This window comes from Lichenostomus cassidix, chromosome 12 (genome assembly GCF_008360975.1).
Source record: "Lichenostomus cassidix isolate B80296 chromosome 12, HeHo_3.0, whole genome shotgun sequence".
Classification (NCBI taxonomy): Eukaryota; Metazoa; Chordata; class Aves; order Passeriformes; family Meliphagidae; genus Lichenostomus; species Lichenostomus cassidix.
Window position 1 is genome coordinate 14,601,403 of NC_139493.1, and position 21,576 is coordinate 14,622,978.

General features: G+C 43.2%; 1 protein-coding gene across 8 annotated transcripts in view; it reads left to right on the forward strand.

The window, feature by feature from the left end:
- Positions 1–21,576, forward strand: part of STAB1 (stabilin 1) — a 57,245-nt gene that overhangs the window by 7,583 nt on the left and 28,086 nt on the right. For 7 of the 8 annotated variants that reach the window (XR_014854766.1, XM_085072839.1, XM_085072837.1 and 4 more), the window contains 19 exons: positions 3,929–4,065; positions 5,524–5,639; positions 6,792–6,877; positions 7,913–7,982; positions 8,770–8,865; positions 9,313–9,429; positions 10,194–10,390; positions 10,583–10,716; positions 12,391–12,518; positions 12,733–12,824; positions 13,776–13,898; positions 15,393–15,539; positions 16,114–16,176; positions 16,793–16,906; positions 17,302–17,355; positions 18,164–18,244; positions 18,527–18,685; positions 19,638–19,700; positions 20,997–21,098. Coding sequence is in view for 7 of the 8 variants with exons in the window: in XM_085072839.1 (XP_084928965.1) it covers positions 3,929–4,065; positions 5,524–5,639; positions 6,792–6,877; positions 7,913–7,982; positions 8,770–8,865; positions 9,313–9,429; positions 10,194–10,390; positions 10,583–10,716; positions 12,391–12,518; positions 12,733–12,824; positions 13,776–13,898; positions 15,393–15,539; positions 16,114–16,176; positions 16,793–16,906; positions 17,302–17,355; positions 18,164–18,244; positions 18,527–18,685; positions 19,638–19,700; positions 20,997–21,098 (2,079 nt within the window). In the remaining variant the exon portion in view is untranslated. The remainder of the gene's footprint in view (positions 1–3,928; positions 4,066–5,523; positions 5,640–6,791; positions 6,878–7,912; positions 7,983–8,769; positions 8,866–9,312; positions 9,430–10,193; positions 10,391–10,582; positions 10,717–12,390; positions 12,519–12,732; positions 12,825–13,775; positions 13,899–15,392; positions 15,540–16,113; positions 16,177–16,792; positions 16,907–17,301; positions 17,356–18,163; positions 18,245–18,526; positions 18,686–19,637; positions 19,701–20,996; positions 21,099–21,576) is intronic. The other variant, XM_085072842.1, reaches the window with a different exon arrangement.

The following is a 21,576-nucleotide window of genomic DNA, read 5'->3' on the forward strand; positions in this document are numbered from 1 at the left end:
ACCTCTTCCTGTGGGCTGGGGAGGATGCAGCAGATGTGAGAACCATGAAAGTTTTTTCTGCTGCGAGAAGGCCAATCCCAGGCTGTACTGGAGGAGGAATAGAGGCAGGTGGGAAATGAGGAGTGGTCTCAGCATGCCCATGTTTCCAATGCTCTGCAGCCGAGATGCTGAAAAACACCCAGGGCAACAATAGATCTTATGTTATGTGATCTCTGAGCTTGATTGTGCATACTCATTCTGAAAAGTGTCTTCCTTGAACAAGTGTGAAGGCTTTGTGTGTCCAGGAGCTGCTACTCTGTTCAGCTCAAGTGTTACTGAGAACTTCGTGGGGAGGTACATGGCTATAATGACTCAAGCATGTGTCTACAGCTCTGTTTTTAAAGGACAAATGCACTGGAAACTTGGTGATTCATTAGATAATGGCTATTTCCAGAACTGGCTCCCAAGATTGTTGGAGCCGAACACTGACGTCCAGATACGTTTTTCTTTCTTCCTTGAGATTTTTGCTGTGCAGAAGGATTTGTGTTATGGTTTGGGAGGAAAAGATAAAGGGTAAAAATAAGGGGAATGAAACTAGCCCTTATGAAATCCTTCCCAGCTTATTCTCTTGAGGTGGAATTACAAGAAACAAGCACTTGAGAAGTGAGGGACATCTGTTCAGAGAGGAGGGAAGGAAGCACTGCAGCATCCAGAAGCTTCCATGTGTCTCAGCTGAGTGCAGAGAGCAGTGGTTGCTCTTGCACAAGCATTTGAGTGCAGGGAGAGGACACAGCTCAGCCTGGAAGACAGAGGCACCCTGGCTCAGCTTCTTTTTGGATGTTTTCTGCTTTACAAGTTTCTTTTCATTTTGGAGATATTGGAAAGCATCAGTCTTCCTTTTCTCTTCCTTTGTGCATAAACTGTGACCCAGCCCAGGCTCACATCACCTGATCAGAACAGTGACTGTCACCAGGCAGCACTGCTGCATCACAGGGACAGACATTCCCTCTTACTGCTTCCTTTCCAGTGGATTCACACTTAGAAACAGCAGTCAAAGATGAGCCCAAGGGAGCAGTGCATCTTTGTTTTCCATGAGGCTGTGCCCTAGGAACCACTTCTGACTCAAACTTCTGTCTGTCTTCCATCCTCTCCAGAATCTGAGTATCCGGACTGTTGCATTTATGTCCCTTGATTCCCTCTTCTGCTTTCCTAAGAAGCAAAACTCTCCAGAAAATGACTGCTTCATCAGTTTTGTCACTCTGATAAGAAGGGAAATAATTTTTTTTAATACTTTTCCACTCAGCTGTTTTCTTCCTCTTTCTTCCTGCCTGTTGCTGCTGACACAAGCATATTTCCTTATAAAAAAGCGGAAGGTCTTATTGGAAAGCTGCCTAAAGCTTATGAAGTGTCCCAGTAGGGTAGGGGGGATTCTACAATGACTGTCTTGTCTTAGAGGCCTGCAAGTAATTAAACATGCCAATGGGGAGGAATGACAGCCATCCGCCTCTCCCACTGTCCATCTTCATTGAGAAATGGACCTACATTGATGAAGGAAAGAGAAGGAAAACAGAATAATATTATATTAATAGTGGTGTCTTCCTCCACCACCATGACAGAGAATAAATTTAATTGCCTAGCTATGTCTGATGTGTGAAAGTACAGATGAAATAGAATGTTGAAGAATTTTAATTTAGTGTTTTGTGCTCTGCTGTTTATGTGGTCTTTTTGATACAGGATAGGGTGGTTCAGATAACTGGTAAAGGTTTGTGGCATAATTCTAACTCACTGGAAGTCACCCACATCTGTATTTCTTCCTCAGGTGTCTTCCCATTCCTTTGTCCAAGGCATTGTCTCAGGGAAGGCTAAACCTGGCACTTGACGGGACTAGAAAGACAGGAGCTATGCCATTCCGTGAGATCTGTGTGCCTGGCTTCAGCTGGCTCCTTGCAAAAGCCCAGCTTTAATCTGGAGTCCTAATTTAGACTTCAGTCAGCTGGTTGGATGGGCTTCTTTCCTACCCCATCATGGCACTGCTGGTCTTTAGAGGCAGAGTACTCCAGAGGCAGCACCTTATTTATTCATCCACATTGTTTGTCTTCTGTTTTGCTCTGTGAAAAATGGGAAATCTCTGACTGCTTTGTGTGGATGGGAGTGTAAGGAGCAGCAAAGCTGCTCTGTTCTGCTGGATAACATTAGTAAAGCTGGTGCTCACAGGAGAGGTGGATTTTGTAGATCTCAGATTGGATTTGAGCACTTTATAATGCAAAGGAGTCCCTGACATAACAGGTTCCTTGGCGAGTCTGCTGCTAGGGGAACTGGAGGTTGCTATAGGATAGGAAAGCCTCAGAAGCACAACTGGAAGTTAATATCCATGGGGAGAGCAACCACAGACACAGAAATAATTTCTTTCACTGGGTAGTATTCTTGCATGGATGGCTGCAGAAGGTGGATCCATAAACATGAGGAAAAGCTCAGCAACTCCAGTCAGAGGGAACAAGTCAGGAAACATTCCAGGGACGTGTCCCTGTGGACTTGAGACTTGAAGGTTATCTCTCAGGAGGTTTTCCTGACAGGGTCTGCTGGCTATCATCTGGGAGGGCCTTCCTGAGCTCTTGATAACTGATGGGAAGCCATGGGCTTCCTCCCTTGCCTTGAGGCAAATGTATGTATTTGGGCTTAATTTCAGAGGAAGCAAAGCTGAGATTACTGATGGGAATCCACATCAAGGAATTCTGGGGACAGGAGGGCTGCTGCAGTAACAGCACTGTTCAGGATTGGCTTAAAAATTCCAGATCAAGGCCTCCTCCCAAAATTTGATCTAATGTTTTTATTTTTAGAAAATACAGTGCCTGTAGAGGCAGAGTTGAGATGAGCTCCGTGTTTTTTTTCCAGTCAATGACCTTTTGGGCATACACAGTTTATGCCTCCCAGCTTTTCTCTGTCATCAGCAGTGGCAAATACTGTCTTTTTTTTTTAAATTACCAATGAGGTTTCCATGCAATTGCTTGTTTCCAGAAGTTTAAAATTCAAGGAAACACTTTTGGAGCAAAGTCACGAGTTTTAATGACAAGTTGGCATGTGATGGTGATCATTCACTCTGAGACTGTACTTTGTCATCTGCTCTGGCTGTGTTTCATTTGGAGAAGCATGGTTGTGCAGGGGTGCAGGAAAGCCCTGTGAGGAAAACCAAACCCCCAAAGTTATTCTGGTCTGGTGGAAGGACTTGTGCCAATATAATCAGTAGCTATGTGAGATATTCAAGTCTCATACCTGATCTTCATGCCAGTGTTTATAGAGTCCTTCTTATCTGGGGTCAAAGCATCAAGGTGTTTGGAGAGGTGCAGAGCACCTTTCCCATTCATCCACCCCCCCCCCGCACCTTCTCAAAGACAATTGCCATGAGAAATATTTCTGTGAGCAGCTCCTGGCTCTGGGAAGTAGACTGAACTGACACAATCAGCTCTGCAGACCCATGGAACAGCAATGAAACAGCCAGTGAACTGCATTGTATCAGTGCCATGGAAAAGTGAAAAGCTGTGTTGCCTTTTAAATCAGTGTCTTCTGGCAAGGGTTATTAATTTAGGGCTTGTCCTCATACACCACTACCACATGTTTGTAAAAGATCAGCTCAAATCAGCAGTGCACAGGTGCGATTATTTTAGAAATTGTTAGAATTTTTGCTGTGGGGTGCAGGGGAAGGGTAAGACAGCTGTGATCTGCCCTGCTGCTTCTAGCTGAGATCCAGGTGGATCCAAGCATGCAGCACCATGGCAGGGGGGTTTAGCCATGGGAGTGTGTGGTACGTCCCAGCAGCTGCACTGACCACTGCCCTCCCCAGTGATATCTAAAGAATGGTGCATCTGGATAAAGATAATACAAGTTGCCAAGATAAGTGCCTGGGATAACAATTTAATTTGGGGCTATTTCCGTTCTGTTTTTTCTTTTGAAGTTAAAATCCATGCGATGCAATGTCAAGACGAAGTTCACCTTGAATACAGCGTGTACTTCTTGTGCTGCAGTGCCTAAAATGTTGTGTCCAAGAGGCTGGTTAAAGACCTCCCAAAGATTAGGGGTGAGGGACTGCAGGTAAGGTCTATTTCCTAACTGTGTTATGCTTTTGGTGCAGCCCTGCTATGCAGGGAGTAGTGTGTTTTCAGGAGAACACACACGTGGTTTTGAGCTCTAAAGGTTCAAGGAGTCTTGTTTTCAGATGCAGAAAAATGGGTTTATGGCCCCTATTATTGTTGCTTTTGTCTCCTTGCAAATCCCACAGACTTTTTGCTGGGCAGGTTCTATATACACAGAACAAATTAAATGACAATAACCTCTTAACTTGTCCTAAAAAAACTGAGTTTGCTAATCCTTCTGTAGCAATTTAACAGAGGTCTGTCTAGCATAGAAACCTGTTTCAGACCCAGTATTCCTTAGTGGCTTATTAGGAAAATAATATAATGATAATTCCCCTTGTATATCCTCCCAGCTTCCAGCAATAATCCTCTGAACTTTTTACCTTCCTAGTTCACTTCATGACAATTGGTTGTTCATGTGTTCCTTGCTCATACTCTGTTGAGCTTGGCTGGTAGGAAAAGAATGAAGGAAAACTGAATTTGCTAGGAGGCTTTTGTAAAATGAAACACTATAGATTATTGTTTGTATATGTATTCAGCAGTGCACGTTAACTGTTAATATATAGCTCTATTGTCTGCTCTTTCTGTGATTCCCTCAAAATACTTTAAAAATAGCAGTGGCAGTTTTGCAGTTTATAGCAGTTTTTGCACTCACACAGGAGTCAGATTGAAGCCAAAGCAGCAATGCTATTGAGACAATTTCCAAGTTCCTTCTGGGAAGGATGTGGTGCCAAAAATAAAATGAAGTGTAAGAATAATGTGAGTCTATGCAGCTTTTCTGCGTGTTATCTGCTCTTGTGATGGTTGTTGGACAGACCCAAGAATAGTTTTGTACTGCGTACGTGCAGAACAAGAGGCACTGCCACCAAGGACTCACCCTGTGTGTAGAGGGGAGAGATGGTGGGTTGAAAAGAAGATGCGTCTTTGAGGGATTAAAGGCATTTGACCAAGATTTAATAGAGAATCTGTGAATAACACAGCTATTAAATCCAAATTTACAGCATCTCGGTCTGGAAGCTTTAGTAAAAGACAGAAAGGAATAAGTCCTGAAAGGAGAATTTGTTCTTTCAAGCTTATTTTAGATGTGAAGTTGAATGCTGAGTCATGCTGGATATCCTCTTTGTTTCTATGCTGTTTAACTCTCCAGCACCCAAGGTTTCCATCCTGATGCAAGATCCTGTCTCATGCCCAGCCCCTGACACATTTCTTGTCACCAATCTTTGAGGCTCAAATCAATAGGTCTCTTTAGAGAAGACATAACTGGACTGAAACCTCTTGAGTGTGTGTATGGAACAGGGGATGTGGTCCTTTCTTCCCTTCAGAGCTCAGGGTGCTGCAGTGTGATTGCCTAGAAACCCTCCAACAGGCCTGCGCTAGGTTGGTGGTATAATCATAATCTTGGATTGTTCTTTTTAAGATACTCTGTGAAGTTAGGAGAAAATACCCTTTCCCTGTCAGGGTGCCATCATGTGTGTAAGAAGGAAATTGAGGAGAGAAAGTGCTGTCCAGGATTCTGGGGTACGGAGTGCTATGGTAAGTTTTGAGGTTTTTTACAACAATCTCTAGCTGTTGGACAGGTCAAACCAGTTTTAATTGGAGTCACTAAATGTATATTGAGGTGATTAATTTTCATTATTCCTTGAACACTTGCAAGGTCTTCATTATCTGTCTGGGAGGATATCTGTCTGTTCAGCATATAATCTCTCTGCTCCAGATGAGTTTAGTCCCCTTACATTTAACACATAACATAACCTCCTGTGGTGGCACTTCCTTTTGTCTCTTCTGTAAAAATAAACTTTTGGAAAGGGATGTTTTTGTTCCTCTTTCCGAAAGTTTCCAAAGGAAGAGGAAGATCTTTCTGATATCCCTCTAGTCTGCAGCGCGTGTGCCACGTGTGCTGCTATATAGGAATTAATCAGCCATTGAGCCACAGACAATACTTAGCAATTCCAACCCAAGGTGAACATAACCATCCCAAAACTCCCACTCAGTTTTATGTCAAGTAATGAGAATTTGTTTTGTCTTGTCTCAAAAATCCAAAAGCAAGACCTGCCAAGCCGAACATTTCTCACATGTTTGACTGATGGAATAGGGAAAGGCGCCCTCCAGTTCCGCAGAAAATGGGTGACTCTTTGAGTGCTTGAGCCTCTTCTCACACAGGCTTTGAATAGGCAACCAGTTTCATCAGAGGAATCACATGCCTAGAATTATCAGAAATAATCCCCAGAATTTGGAGGTACCCCACTCTAAAGATGTGTGGACCATGTTTTTCTGGGCACACTTCCAGCTCTTCATTAAGTTATGGAGAGCTGAAAATGTTCAGTGTCTTTGCAAAGCAGGCTCTGAGTCTGTCCTGAGTTCCAGAACTGCCCTCACCTCTCAGTGCTGCTGGCAGCAGTGGCCCATCCTCAAAAAATGGTTCAGTGTCTTTGTTGAAATTTAGTTAGTTATGGCTTGTTAGGACATTTCCTTAGACTTTTCCTAAAAGGCTTTTCTTAGCAGTCCAATTGCTCCTTGGAGGCACACTTGGCCATATTCACCAGCTCTGAGCCAGTGTTAGGTGAGCTGGATAATTTGGTGGTGAAGAGGCAATTACATATGTACAACTGGAATACTTGGAGGAGGAGGAGATGGAAAGGTGCTGGTTGTTCAATCTGATTTCATCTGGCCTGTCTTACCTGCTAGAGTGTCCAGGTGGCTCTGAAAATCCCTGCAACGGCCATGGGACATGCTTGGATGGTTTGCAGCAAAATGGGACCTGCATCTGCAAGGTCAGTGCACGATTTACTCTGAGGGTGTTGTGCTTTATGAGAGGCAGTTGTTTGTGAGGTGTCTGTGCAGGTGTGCTGAGTGAAGGCTGCCCTTCTGCCTGGAAAGCCATTTGCAGTTCCTTTCATTCCAGCATCAGTGTCTGATGAGGTTTTCCTGCAGCACTGGTGTGGTCTGCCATAGCACTAAAACACTGTTGATGATGGGGTGGAGTTGGAAAGAATCTCAAGGGAGAAATTAAGAAAGAATTGCATGAATTTAGCCCCTGATCAGTTGAAATAATTAGTGTCTGTCTGTGGCTGCAAGGAGCCTTTAGACACTTGGCTCTTAATGAGCTGCACCCAGGTAGGCAGAAGCTCCCTCTCAGGAAAAACAGGAGACACTAGAAAGACAACTTAGCACAGATATTTTTTTATTTTCTTTACAGCTCCAGACTTAGTACAACCAAAACATAAACAATTCCTGCACTTTTGAATTGGATAGAGCAGTGTTTCTAAAATTTATGGCTTAATGAATCAGTGTAAGACTTGAAACTTCCTCTGATAACTGTATGTTTTTACAGCATCCTTAATTAACAGCTGAAATCCTACCTCTTGGGCTCTTCTTTGAGGAGAGTTGATTTTGGATTTAACTCAAAGATACCTTATATCAGCTAAAATATATACTGAAGGTCCCCAAGCCCTGTAAAACCAATATAAAAAATCCCACTGGCATTAGTGAATTCCAGATTCCTTTTTCAGAGATATCAGGAGCCAGCTGATACATTCCCATCTGTCTCTAATTAGGACATTTTTTCCTTAGTGCCGACCAGAGTTTTCTGGCATTTGCATGCCCTCTGTGTATCAGCTTACACTGGGATCTCCTTTACCATGGGGGTTGGTTAGTCCTGGAGCACTAAACAAATCCGTTTCCCTCAGTGTGTTGCTTCAGTTGTCACAGAAAATCGAAAATGGGGAGAGACTTTGAATTATAACAATGTGTGAAACAATAGAGTGATACAGAAAAATAATATCTGGCACATTTTGGGGCCCTTCTAGGAGCAATACAGTGGGTATGCCTGCCAGAATTGCCGAGATGAAAATCATTTTGGTGCAGACTGTCAGTCAGGTAAGAACAAGTCCTTCAAGTGAAACCTTCACAAAAATAACTGAAAACGAGGAAGGAGGAGGAAGAGGTTGAGTGAGGAACGTGCTGGAAATGGGGAGAGTGGCAGAGAGCTGGCTGTGTTCAATAGCAGGTGTCTGGGCACTTTGTGTTTGCGCTCTTCTGCACTGTGCCAGTAGACATGATTCTCAGTCTTCCACTCAAACAGTCCATTTTTCCTATTGCGAATCTCTCTCTCTCTCTTTCCCCTTACTGGGTTATCCCAGTTTCCTCTCCCTTTTTAGCCAGACTATTAGCTACATCCCTGAATAAGCCCACACTCACTTCCCAACTGTTTTCCAGACTCCTGTAATTGCCCCACTTGTGTCCCAGTTTCTTCCTTGTCGCCCCCTATAAAAAAAATTATTACCCACTGTGCTGCCTCACATGTATAGCATTTTGGGAAGTGATTTATGACCACTGGAGCCTTACTGTTACAGGAACCCTTTTTGTCTAGCTCCTGGTTCCTTGTGTCCCCAGAGGTGACATAGGTGTGATCTTGGTGGTTGTGCTCAGGTGTTAAAACGTGTGCCTTAAAAGCTGGTCTAGATCCTGCATTGAGGGCTGCTTTTAGCTTGTCTTCTTGAGCCTGGGATATGCAATTTATCCTCTCATAGCTCTGACTGGTATGGCCAACTTTGAAAAGGAGCTAGTGGGAAAGCAGGCTGCCAAGTCCCAGGGCAGTTGGACAGTGTGTTCCCTGTGCACTGCCTGGCAGCTGAAAGAAGGTTTGTCTGGACTTCCCTTGCAGAGTGTGACTGTGTGCACGGGGAATGCAACAGCAGCGTCACTGGGAATGGGAGCTGCACGTGCTATGGAGGCTACACAGGCCCCAGGTGTGACCAAGGTAAATACACTGGCAGCTGCAGAGGGGCTAGGAGAGCTAACCTATGATATGAGAATTGGGTGCATGTGTCCCTAAAGGAGCAGGTGGCAATGAATAGGTTGGGACTCTAGATGAAAGATGATTTGAGCATTGGAGATCGAGATAGAGGAAAGAGCTGGCATCTACTCCCCACTTTGTGGCAGGGGTCAAGAGGTCTCTGTATGCATCTGTTCTTTCTCTGGAAACCAGTTAGATCCCTTTTCTCAGCCTTGAGGGACCTGACTACCCTTGAGGGCTGCCAGGGACTTAGAGCTCCCTGCACTGCTCATATCCTCTGGCTTTTGTGCCAGTTTGGGGTCCTTGGAAACCACATTTGCCTTTATTTCCAGGTATTCTGTAAGGTGAATTATATCTTCTACCAGTGCCCTACATGCTCAAAGGGAAACTCTCTTTGCTGTCTGACTGCAGAGCTCCCCCTTTGCAAAGGTGTGACGTGTGAGGCCAACAGCGAGTGTGTGGTGAGGGATGGGACAGCCATGTGTGACTGCAAGCTGGGCTACAGAAAACAGGGCAGCATTTGCCAAGGTGAGAAACTTCTCTGTGACCCTAATTAGTCCCATTTGGAAATAATCCTATTACACTGTTACCTGCAGAGGAGTTTGATTACTCCTCTGAGTAAGGAACTCCTCTGAGGAGTGAACACCATGCCTACTTCACTGCAGAGGCTTTAGAGCCCATTCTTTCAGGAATCCCTTTAAGATTAAGGGCTATGTTTGTGGCTCTCCTCTCACTTGGTCATGAAAGCAAGAAGTGCATTAGAATTGCAGGTTCCATCCAGCTTTTGCTTATAAGTATCTACTAAATAATGACAGCAGGATGTTGGTAAGTCTGAACCAACTTAATGTGTGGAGTTAGAGGAGTTCTTCACCAGTTTCAAGTTTAAGTTTGTGAATTGGTTTCCTTAAAAGAAAATGGATAAAATGCATGTGGTCAGCTAGCTATGGATAGCTGTTTTCAATGGCTCTTTACAGGTTTTGCTGACCAAACTGCAGTTTCATATATCCTCAGGTACGGTGCAAATTCAGAATCAATCCAAGCATCCTCTGTCACTCACACTTCTGTTACTGAAGTAACATGGAAAATGTATCATCCAAATTCCTCAGAATAAAAAACTCCAAATGTCTGCTGTCTGAAATGATTTTATTGTCCTGTGAAATTCTAGAACTTTAGTAGTACAAATTCCTTATGCCTCATTCCTTCCATGCCTTTTGCAGTCTGCTGTGCTGTATCAAGTGCTGTTTTGAAAACAGAAGTTTGGTTCTGCTCACCTCTAATCTCTTTAATTGCAGCTCAGGATCCTTGTGCTCCTTCTCCATGTTCCCCCTTTGCTGTATGTAAAGCGCTTGGAACACGAACGTATCAATGTACCTGCAAAGAAGGATTTCAAGGAGATGGAAAGATTTGCCAGCCCATCAACCCTTGTGTTGACAGCAATGGAGGCTGCCCAGAAAACTCTACAATTTGTGTTTACAGACGTCCAGGAGAGGTAAAGACAAAAACAGCAAAGGTCTGAAAAATGGCTGGGGAGTTCTTCAAATGAACTGATGAATGTGTTGGTCAAATGTGCTCTCCTCACCTCAGAGTTTGCAAAGGGAAACCAGACAGCTCTTTGTAGGACAACTAACAGTGTAAAAGATGATGAATGCAGCTCTATGATCACTGTGTTGCCTTCCCTTAGGCAACTTGTGTCTGCAAGCCTGGGATGAGTAGGAGAACTCCTTCATCTGAGTGTTTGGCATTTCCCAGCGATTGCCGGCAGTATCTTTGCGACGTGACTGCCACATGTGAAATCAATTCTCAGGGGACTCCAAGGTAAGCCAGTTTGAAAATTGCAAATAAAGAAGCTTATTCTGCAGCTAGAATGGAAACTGGGTTTGGATGAGCTGAATTTTGAAGAAACTGAGAGTGGTCTGTGGAGTATGGGCCTGAGTCACCCTTTGAGAAGAACCTGTTTGTAACAAACCCATTGAAAGCAGAGTTTTACCTCAGTCATTGTAAATTATTGCATGTGTGGGTCACAAAATTACTTAAATCAGGGGTGGCAGAGTCTTCTGTGGTGTGAACTGGAGATATAGATCCCCAAGCTAGTGGTGATAGAAGGTTATTATCAGTTAATAATCAATCATTGAAAGGGAGATGTGTGACTTGTTTGCTCATATTTGCACACATTTGCTTCTGAGGGATAAGACTTCTTCTCTTCTCCCAGTCAGGCCTGTAAGCAATAAATAAATTAGAGTTGCAGATTGACAGGGAAGGGGGAAGTTGAGTGAAGAAACACCAGATTTCACATAGTCCTTTGGAGCACAACACAAGTTAGTACTCCTTAGATGGGAAATATGGCCAGATATAGGATCAGTTTTGCATAATGACCTCTCAAACACCAGAAAAGGCTTCACTGAGGATTTTATGTGTTTTCAAGAAAAGGTAGAGTTTCTCTGAGACACTGAAGAGGGAAAGAGCAATCCTATCTCCTTGATCCTTCCTTCTCCAATGCTGCTAAAACTATTGACGTCCACTTGCTCATGGTGTGCTCCAGGCCAGGACTGAAACACAGTGGCTTCCCTTTTTGAAGATCTGCTAGCACAGTGCAGGACACAGTGTTCAGCACAGTCCCTGCCTTACATATCTCTTCCCCTGCAGCTGGCACTGAGCCCTCTGAGGCTGGAGTGATGTCAAATTCCTCCCCTGTGTTACATGTCTTTGCATGTCTGAAACAGAAAGAGCAGAGCCGATACTTGGACAAAACCCAAACGGGAAAAAACATCTTTGGTAGTCTCTGAGTGATGACAACAAATGCGTGTGAATCAGGACAGAGATTTTCACATGTAGATAAGCTTTCTGGAAAACTCATTAACCTGTCTTGTCCCCACAGTGAGTCCCAGATGAACTGTAGCTACCTGATGTGCTTGGGTTGGCTTCTCACTGAAGCCAAGGGGTCACATAGGAGCTGTTTGATAGGTTGGCACTTGACCTGTAGGTTTTATGCATTACCTCAGATTTTCAGATGCTATAATTACTAGAATTGAGTGAATATCTAGCTAGAAATGTCTCCTTAAATATATTGTGGCAATCTGTACCCTGAATTCTGGAGCAGACAATCCTTATGTTGTTTGTATCTGAGAAAGCATCTCCATTCTCTTTGGGTATATCCAAATTTGCTTGCCTGGCAGAAATGTCTTTTTTCCTGTCATTCAGTTTAGGCAGAAGTTACACAGCCCTTACCTGCATCCCTGGAAGTGGTCAAAAACAGGTTGGATAGTGTTCTGAGCAATCTGGTCTAGTGGAAGGTGCACCTGCCCATGGTAGGGGAAGCTTGAATTAAATGATCTTCAAAGACCCTTCCAACCCAAACCATTCTATGATTCTAAGATCTTAAAGCTGGGATTGGTTTTTCAAGTGTAGGTATTGACATGTTCTACTCACATTTCTTGAATGTGTTGCAAACTGGTTTATAATGGTTTGTTATGTTTCATTCTTGTCTCATAGCTGTGTGTGTAAAGAAGGGGAGATTGGAGATGGGAGAAGTTGCTATAAAGATCTCTTGGGTGAGATAAATCAGCACAATTTGCGAGGAAGGTTTACCAGGAAACTAAATGTCGCCAAGAAAATGTTTGGTAAATGTTTTTTTTTTTATTTTGCTTGGGGCATGGATCAAACTGGGGACAGAGTAGCAGTGTCTAACTCCTCTGCTTCCTTGTAAACAAGTACTTGTTGGTTGCATCAGGCCAGTAATGTGTAGATTGAATTGTGCTGTTTATGAGAGGAATAATTATTGCTATGGTTAAACCATAGCTGTGTAACTGCTTCACATTGCCCCTCTTTTTACAGCTTCTGGTTGCTCAACATTGCTGACTAAATATGGGCCCTTCACAGTCTTTGTACCATCTCTTCTTCCCATTCTGGATAGAATAGAATTCAACGTAAGTTTTCTTGGTTTTAGCAAATTTTTATCTTAAGGTTCTTTCCTGCCTGAGCTCTGCAGCCTGTAAAAACTGATTGATATGAGAGAGGAGTTTTGGCAGGCATTATTTATAGAAACCATCTCTTGGGAATACTCTTCATTGTCTGGGTAAGTTGCAGTCTTACAGAGGATATTACATCTCTCACATTATTTTTAAAACCTCTATCTCTTTCTGTAACACTGACAGTTTGTTTGTTTTTAATGTCAGGAAGTGTAATACTTTCTGGCCGTTCTTCTTTTAAAGCTCAAATCTCTTGTGTAGGCTGTTCTTAAAACTTTAAGTGGCTTTTACTACCTGAGGGTGTGATTTTCAAAAGGGGCCAAGTATTACACCAAAGTATTGGAATTTTGACTTATGGTCAAAAATAGTAAGTTCTGGATCCATAGAAAATATATCAGGAGAGGCCCCAAATTACCTAGTCTACCTGTTCCCCCAAGGATCAGTTCCACCTAAATCAGTATTGACAGAGGATTGTTTTAAAAAAGAACCAACAATGGTAAGCCCAGAGAAGAAAGGAAGAAACTAAATGTAATTTCAGCAGATTAGATTTCACCACCTACATGGTCTAGCATAGGTAAAGATTGTGTTTGGTGAGCTTCAGCAAATATTATAATCTGGAGCATGCAGGGATAGTATTTAAATTGTCCAAGTCAAATAGATTTCTGTCCAGGGGATTCCTCTAAAGTCACTTTCAGGTTAATCAGTCTACCTCTTGGGTGTGTACATAAACACAAGGAAGAGTTTTATCAGAGTGCTACTCCAGTGAATAAAAATGAAGAGGAAGTCTCAGTCTTGTATGCTAAGAATTTCTCGCTGTGTATTAGCTGGGAGAAAAATAGTGTTGTGGTAAATAAAGTTTTTGAAAGAATGTGTTATTTATCTGTTTTATGTGGGCTTTCCTCCCCAAAGGACACCACTGCTGAGCAGTTGTGCAAAATGCACATTGTTCCTGGTCTGCATTTGATAGAAGACATGATAAAAGCCAAGACTATGTGGACCTTGTCAGGACATCCGCTGACATTCAGTAGCCAGGTAAGGAATGTCCTGAAGGCCTGGGCCACTGTTTTCACACAGGACAGACTGGAGCTTTAGCATGGTTTCCTTGATGGGCTTTCTTCACCAGAAAACCTTTCTGTGTGATCAGAAGAAGAAGCTCCTTTGGGCAGTCCAAAGCAAGGTGATTTAAGACCAGACACCCCAAGCAACCATATCTCCTGTCTCACAGACAACCAATTAGCCAGAATTTGATTTGTGAATGGTCTTTTCTCTATATGCATTGTGTTCTGGAGAAGAGAACTCTTCTCTACATCATTAGCAGCTACAATATCCATGTGGCTGACATTGAAGAGGCAACCAAGTCTCTCTTCAGACTGAATGCTCCCTTGGAGTTTGTGTGCTTGGACACAGCCACATGCTGGATATTTTCTCTTGTAGTTTCTTTTTTTCTCTCTTTCTGTTTTATTTTTCTTAGTCTTCCTAGCAAAGAAATTTTCATTGTTGTGTTCTGATATGGAAGGCGCTTACTTCCTTTTCCAACTGACTCATATTTTCCAGTATCCACTGCTGTCTCTCCATCCTGCACCTTTCCTGCATGCATGCTCACAGGTGGCCAAGGGGGAGAGCCCTATGTTTCCTCTCTGAGGATCCAGCCTTGGCCTTGAGGTCTAGGTCATAATACATCAAAAAGGACAAAGCACTATTGGGAGCAGGGGAATGTGAACTGAGCTTGTCAATGCTCCTTTAAAAATTCTTTCCTGCTTGTTTACTTAGGAGTCTTTTGATCTGGGAAGTCTGCCCTCCCTTTGTTTCAGACAGAATCCTCAGTGATGCAAATTGAAGTTTAGGGCAGGGAGGAGCAATTCAAAATGCTCATGGTAAAATGAAAAGCACAGGAAAGCTGTGGTTGCCTGAACTTGAATCATGGCTGCAGCACCGAGACTGGGGTGCTTGCTTTGTAGGTTAACCTTGGGACGCCCTCACACACCAGGCTTCAGTGCATGGCTCTATACAAAGTAGAAGGACCAGATACATGCCCTGTAATTCAGTGAGCCTGACTGTTTTGGCTTTGTTATGAAGACTCATTGTAGGCATGAGTCAATAAAAGCTGCATTCAAAGCTGTAATTCCAGGACTGCCTCCAAATCAGCTATGTGATGGTAAGGGCATCCTTTTGTGATCCAGAGCTGTTATCAAACATTGTTCACACTCAAACTTAATTCTGGAGTAGGGTGTCCCAGGTGTTTTTTTTGTTTGTTTGTTTTTTGTAATAAGACTTAAAAGTACCACTCAGGATCAAAATATCACCCAAACTCAAGTAGAGTGAGATGATCACTCACCAGGGCCATCCCTTAAATTTACTTTTTCGAGAGCAACTCTGGCTGTGCCTTCCCCTTGCTGACCCATTGGCAGAGAGCACTGATTTTTAAATCCATCATGGTAACATAGATATACCACAATGAAATGACCTTTTATTATTATTATTGTTGTTGTTGTTACTATTATTGTTATTGTTGTTATTATCACCCAGACGTACATCAAATCTTTCCGGTATCAAGACCTGCCAGGGGAGTTGTACAATATCTTGCAATCAAACCTCCCAGCATCCAATGGAATCATACATATTGTTAACAGCCTCAGGAGAAAAACCAGCACTGATAACCTCAGAAACCCACAGGTACAGAAGCATTCATATTTCTTCTGTTTCATGGGACAGCAGAACACTTTAAAAAATAGAGCAATTTTCATCGGTAATCTTCCAAATTAGTGAGGCTTTTTTTTTAAAGGGAAAAGGCAATTTTGTTTTCAGCTCTGATATGGCCCGTCAGGGACTATTAAAATACCATTAAAAGTAGCTAATAGTACTGCATAAGCCAGATAAAAGTCTTGCAATGATGCTTTTACAGTGCTTGGATGAGTAGACAGTTCTACTTTCAGGAATCAAATCATAGCAAATGAGCTCTTCTTCAGTTGTATCTTATAGAATATGTGTCTTACAGGACAAGTATTGAAAAACATTTTTCACATAAAAATCAAATGAAGGTTTTCTTTAATTGGTCTGCATTTTGAAATTATAATCAAAAAGTTGTCTTTGTGTTGAGAGGCAAATAATCATTAGATTGTGCCCATCTATTTGAGGATGATGGTCTTTTGTAGATCTTTACGTGCAAACCTCAAGCTGGGCATTGCAATATGTGCTCAGACCTTGCTTCAGCCCCAGTGATGTTTTCCCTCATTGTATCTTCTTGCAGAAAACCATTGGTGAGATTCTTGCTTCAATGGAGATCTTCAGTAGATTTGAAACTATACTGGAGGTGAGTTTGTGTCTGCCCAGAAAGCTGTGGTATTGCTGCTGTACAAACCCTGCTGCTGCTTGGGGGGGAATTTTGAATAGTATTTAAATACATCCCAGTGGTTTGGCTTTCTTTCTGGATGTTTTATTCTGTGTCATTTTTTAATTTTCTTATTTTACCTAAGCAAACGTAATGGAAAAGATTGGACTTTTCACATATGTAGGGGATCTGGCACAAGCAGCAAGGTTACATGCCTTTTTTCTATCTTGCTTCCCACATCCCCTTCCCCTTGTCCTTGGAGATTTGTTTTTCAAAGCATGTTTAGTTCTTGACCACAGTTTAGTCTCTGTATGTGTGCTTATGTGGTTAAAGCATGCAGGGAGCATTAGCTCAGGACTCCCTTGTTCGTATTTGCTGCATTCCCACCAGTGGCTTCATTGTCCCAGCTGTGTTTTGTGGCTTACATTCACAGTTCTATCACACACCTGTCCTAGGTGTCCAGTTGCCTCTTGCACATTTTACTTTACAACAGCTCTGCCTTTAGTGCTGTGTTTAATGTTTCCTCTCACTTCCTGATGGACCCCCCTCCACTGACCCATGCTAGATCCATGATGAAACTGTCTTATTGTGTTTGCAGAACTGTGGCCTGCCTGCAATACTGGATGGACCAGGGCCCTTCACTGTATTTGTACCCAGCAATGATGGTGTGGATACGCTGAGAGATGGAAGGCTCATTTATCTTTTCACAGAGGTGAGAGCCCAAAGTACTGTGAGACATCCTGAGCTGACTGAGTTGCACCGGGCTGTGCTGGAATGACTCCATGCAATGTATCTGGTTGTTGCTGAAAGTTTTTCTTCCTGGGGGTAGCTAAACCATGTCTTTGTTTCTGTAAAGCTCTGAGACAGAAGTGCTGATGGAACCTGAAGTGAGAAATATGGTTAGCCAGATGGTTTAAATCCAGTGTTTGACTTTCGTTCCTCATCCCAGTTTTGGGCAGGGGAAAATGAAGGATCTTATTCACCACATGAATTCCCTGCTATAGGCATTGGCATTGCCAGTCATTGACTAAAAGAGAATGTAATTGCCTCCTCTTACTCCTGAGCATCGAAGGTGTATCTAATTCTGATGTTCTCTTCTTTCCTTAGGGTATAAATAAGCTTCAGGAACTCGTGAAACATCACATCTACACTTCAGCAGCGGTAAGGCAGGCATCTCTAACTCCAGACCTCCTTCAGACCAACACCTTAGCAACTCTCTTGTCTGGCATAGAGGTCACAGTGTTGATGACTTCAGCTGCTACTTCTTGGTCTTCCCCTGGAGTAGCAGAGATGTAAATCAGGATCTGATTTGGCAAAATGTTTACCATGAAAGGGGTTGCCAAAAGGAACAGCTGTGCTCTCCATCAAGAAACTCTGAGTTTTCAGAGTGGTGGTGCTCCCTAGTTGGATGGCCTTTACAATGAAAATATTGTCCAGCAGAGTTTGCTGCAGGACACAAAAATAATAATTGTTCTGGTTCTCAGAACTTCTCTCTACTCAAATCATTAAGTTGCTTAGTACAGAAGCTGCAGTTTACATTTTTGTTCTGCCTTTAAGGTTATTTTTTCAGTAAAAATATGTTCTCTATTATGCTTCTGGCTGAACTTTCATTGTTTATTGAATATGTCCTAGAAAAAACCCTTATTAGTCTGACCCTACTTGCAGCTGTATTAGTAAGAGACCCTGTTAGTGAGACTTGATTTCAGCTATGCTGGACTGTTACCTAAACAAGGAATAAAACCAAGGCAAGTTGCCACCAGCACTGCTGTGTGTGGTATTGCAAAAAGTTCACACAAGGTCCTGAATTACCCTCTGACCCATAGTTTGTCTCTAAGGTATTTCATGAGATGTAAATGCTAAGTCACCTTGAGAAGTTTTTCAAGTGGCAGGAATCATGGAAGAATTCTGTAAGCTGCACTGAAATGATCCTGCTTCTTCATGGTACCACCCCCTTGTGTTTTTATTTCAGGTGACTGTAGAGAAGCTGATAATGATGCCACACATTGTTACAATGGCTAACCAGATACTTACCATCAACATTAGTGCAGATGTAAGTGTGAATCAAAACCCTTTGGGGCAAGCCTTCTTGTGCTAGGAGAAAGTCTGGATGTGGTTCTGAACAATGTGGTTTCAGCCCACCTCTGCTTTTTCCTCTGCTTAAAAAGCTAGACTTGAATGAGATCACTGAATTAGTTTGCTTCTTATCCAATCTGTAACTCCACTTAGAGGTTTGACCATTTGTGTAATTGCCCTTGATGCTGTGAACCATCTGCTGCACTGGTTTTATGTAGTTTATTCTGTCTAATGGGCTAAAATTGTGTTTCTGCATCAGGGAAGAATTCTGATGGATGAATCCGGGATCCCCTTGAACATGCGGGACATTGTGGCATCAAATGGTATCATTCATACCTTGGATGGCATCTTCATCCCTCCTTCAATTGTTCCCATTTTGCCTCACAGATGCAATGAAGAGCAGCATAAGATTGTGATGGTAAGTCAACCTCTCCCATTCTCATGCTCAAGCACAGCTGGTCTTTGCTGTGCACCCCACACTCACCAGGAGGGACAAAAGCAGGCTGTGTAAACTGCATTTGGGAAATGTATTCTGTCTGAGAGTTCCCCTGGTGTGAGCTTTGGCACAGTCATCACTGTCAGTGTTTCTTCTGCTTGCACTTGGCACTGCTTTCCTGCTAATCTGCAAATGTTCCTTGTAGGTTGTTGTTCTTTCCGTGCACCCATCCTACCTTTGATTCCAAAGTACATTAGCCTTTTCCTTTATATGATCTTCTTCCCACTGGAGTTGCTAACTCAGCTGACAGTGCTTTGTTCCCACCTCTGTCAGCACTAATGTCCAGTAGCCTGGACAGGAAGCAGACATTCAGTAGCAAGACCTACAAATGCTCTGCAATATTCTCATTTGAACCATTTTGTATACAATATTTGAGGTACTTGCTCCCCAGTTTGATCATTGGTAGGTTACTGTAGAAAGAAGATGAGGTTCTGAATAGCAAGAGGTTTGGAGAGACACAGTGAATCCCAAGGGGGCAGAATGTCCACATAACTTGCAGATTCAGAGAGTCTTGCTGCTTGGATGCCCCTTGGATGGAGTCCTGCTGCTAATGCTTTCCAGCCTAGCAGCATGTCTAATGGCAAAGAGACTCAGAAGGTGGAGACAGACCCCATCTTGCCGGCAGGTGCAATCGTCTCATTGAGACACATGAGAAATTTTATTTACATGATAAACTTGGCACATTTCAGAGTGTGGGAACTAATAGCAGTTAAATATTTCAGACACATGTTGTGGTGTTTTGTATATATATACTGTATATATATATATACAGTATATATATACATATATATATATAGTAGCTCTGTAGCATTCTTGGCATGGGGAAGGGGTTCCTTTGAGAAGATTACATTTTTGCATCTTCTTCTCCTAACAGGGCTCTTGTGTGGATTGTGAGGCTCTCAACAGCAGCATTTGCCCACCTGACAGCAAGGAAATGGTAAATATTAGTAGTTATTTCTGTAATTTCATCCTTGCATGATGACAAACAGACACACTGATAGTGTGCCTAACTCAAGCCGCTTTCAAATAAATAGAGAGCAGGAAAGGCAGCCAGCAGGGAGGCTTGTTAGAGAATGCATATCCATGCTTTTTGATCCCAGACTATTGCCCACTAACTGCTCTGGGCACTCTCTTGTTCTCAGGTCTGCTTGCTGAATTAATGTGGAGCATGGTGAGAAGTTCTGGTGTAAATGGTGGTGTAGACATGCAGCTTTTAGCACTTCTGCTCTGCCTCAGGCAGAGCTTTCCTGCTCACATGCAGGGTTTGTCAGCTCCTCCAGAATCTCAGAAGCAAGCCTGATTCTGCTAGTAGCATCAAGTACTGCCACTGCCTAAATCACGGTCACAGAATCACAACCTTTTTGCACTGCAGAGGGTGAGAAACAGTTTGTTCCTGGCCTGTGCTCCCTGCTGATTTGGAGATGAGCAGAGCTAGCTGAAGGTGGAGCAAGGAGGAATGCTGGTGTTTGAATTATCCCATGCTGAGGTTAGCAGAACAGCGAGTTCCAGGAAATCACAACGTGAATTCCAGACCCAAGATGTTGTTTGTGAAAGCCAGAGAGGTGTTCACCACCCTGAAACTCTTGGGTGTCCTCTGAGAAATCTGACTTTCTGGAGAAGTTGGTAATTCAGTCTCAGCATGAATGTCTGAAATGGAGCTCTACAAAATCACTAGTTGCTCATTTTCCTCTCTGATTGAGGCTGACAAAGGCAGAATTATCTGGGGCCCAGTAATGCCCTTGCCTAACTTCAAGACAGGTCACTGAGCATTGTTCCAAATCTTTTGAGCCCTTTCTCCTATGTCTTCCTCTCTTCGTCTCACCTTCATCTTTCTCCTTCCCTCCCTCCCTCTCTCATTCTCTCCTTACTCCCCCTATGCCCCAGTCTCCCTCCCTTCTCCCCTCTCCTATCTCTTTCCTCTCCTCTTTCTCACTGTCTATTTGCCCCCACCATGCTTATCTCCCCCTTGTCTCCTCCCCCTGCACTTGCTCTCTCCCTTATCATAGCCACTATTGTTAGAACTAAAGGGCAGCACCTTGGCTCAGCCTTGGGGAGTCTCGGGAGCAAGAGGAGGCCACTGTGTGCCTTGGTTCATCCTAGGCCTGACATAATTGTGTTCACCTTGGCTCCTGAGTGAACTTCCTCAGCTCAGAGATAGGCACAGAGTTGCTCACTTCAGCAAAAAGAGCAAAGGGGAAGGTTACAGTGCTGATAGCTTGTTTTGTTTGTACAGGAACCAACACTCTCCCCAAAAGAATGTGTTTACATCCATGATCCACAAGGCCTGAATGTTCTGAAGAAGGGGTGCGCTAGGTACTGCAATCAAACCATCACGGTGAGTGTGATGGAAGAACACATTCCCTCGGAAAGGAGCTCAGCTCCACTCCTCCTCATTCACCAAGAGCTCTTACTCTGAGTTGAGAGGGCTGAATGGGAGCAAAAGGAAAGCTGTCCCCAGGACCATCACATAAATGAGCTACCTGCTTTTCCTTTGTCCAAGAGAACACAGGGTACCAACCTACTGCAAATGTTAGAGAGCAGCTCAGTTAAACCTGACTGCAATAAATAAATAAAAAAGAAATAAATAAATTAAATAAGACATCCCATTTATGATGAGCTGTAGGAAGCCATGATGGTGCAGTGTTAACTGGAGTGTCCCAGCTTTATCATTTCTCCCAAAGGAAGCTGAGCACAGGGAAAGTGCTGTAAACTGTGAAGTGATTGCATCCTGTTTATGAACCACTGTCAGATGGTTTGGGAAAATCTCTCTTTGTGAATTTATGGACCTCATGTTTTTCTGCAGCTCCTGAGCT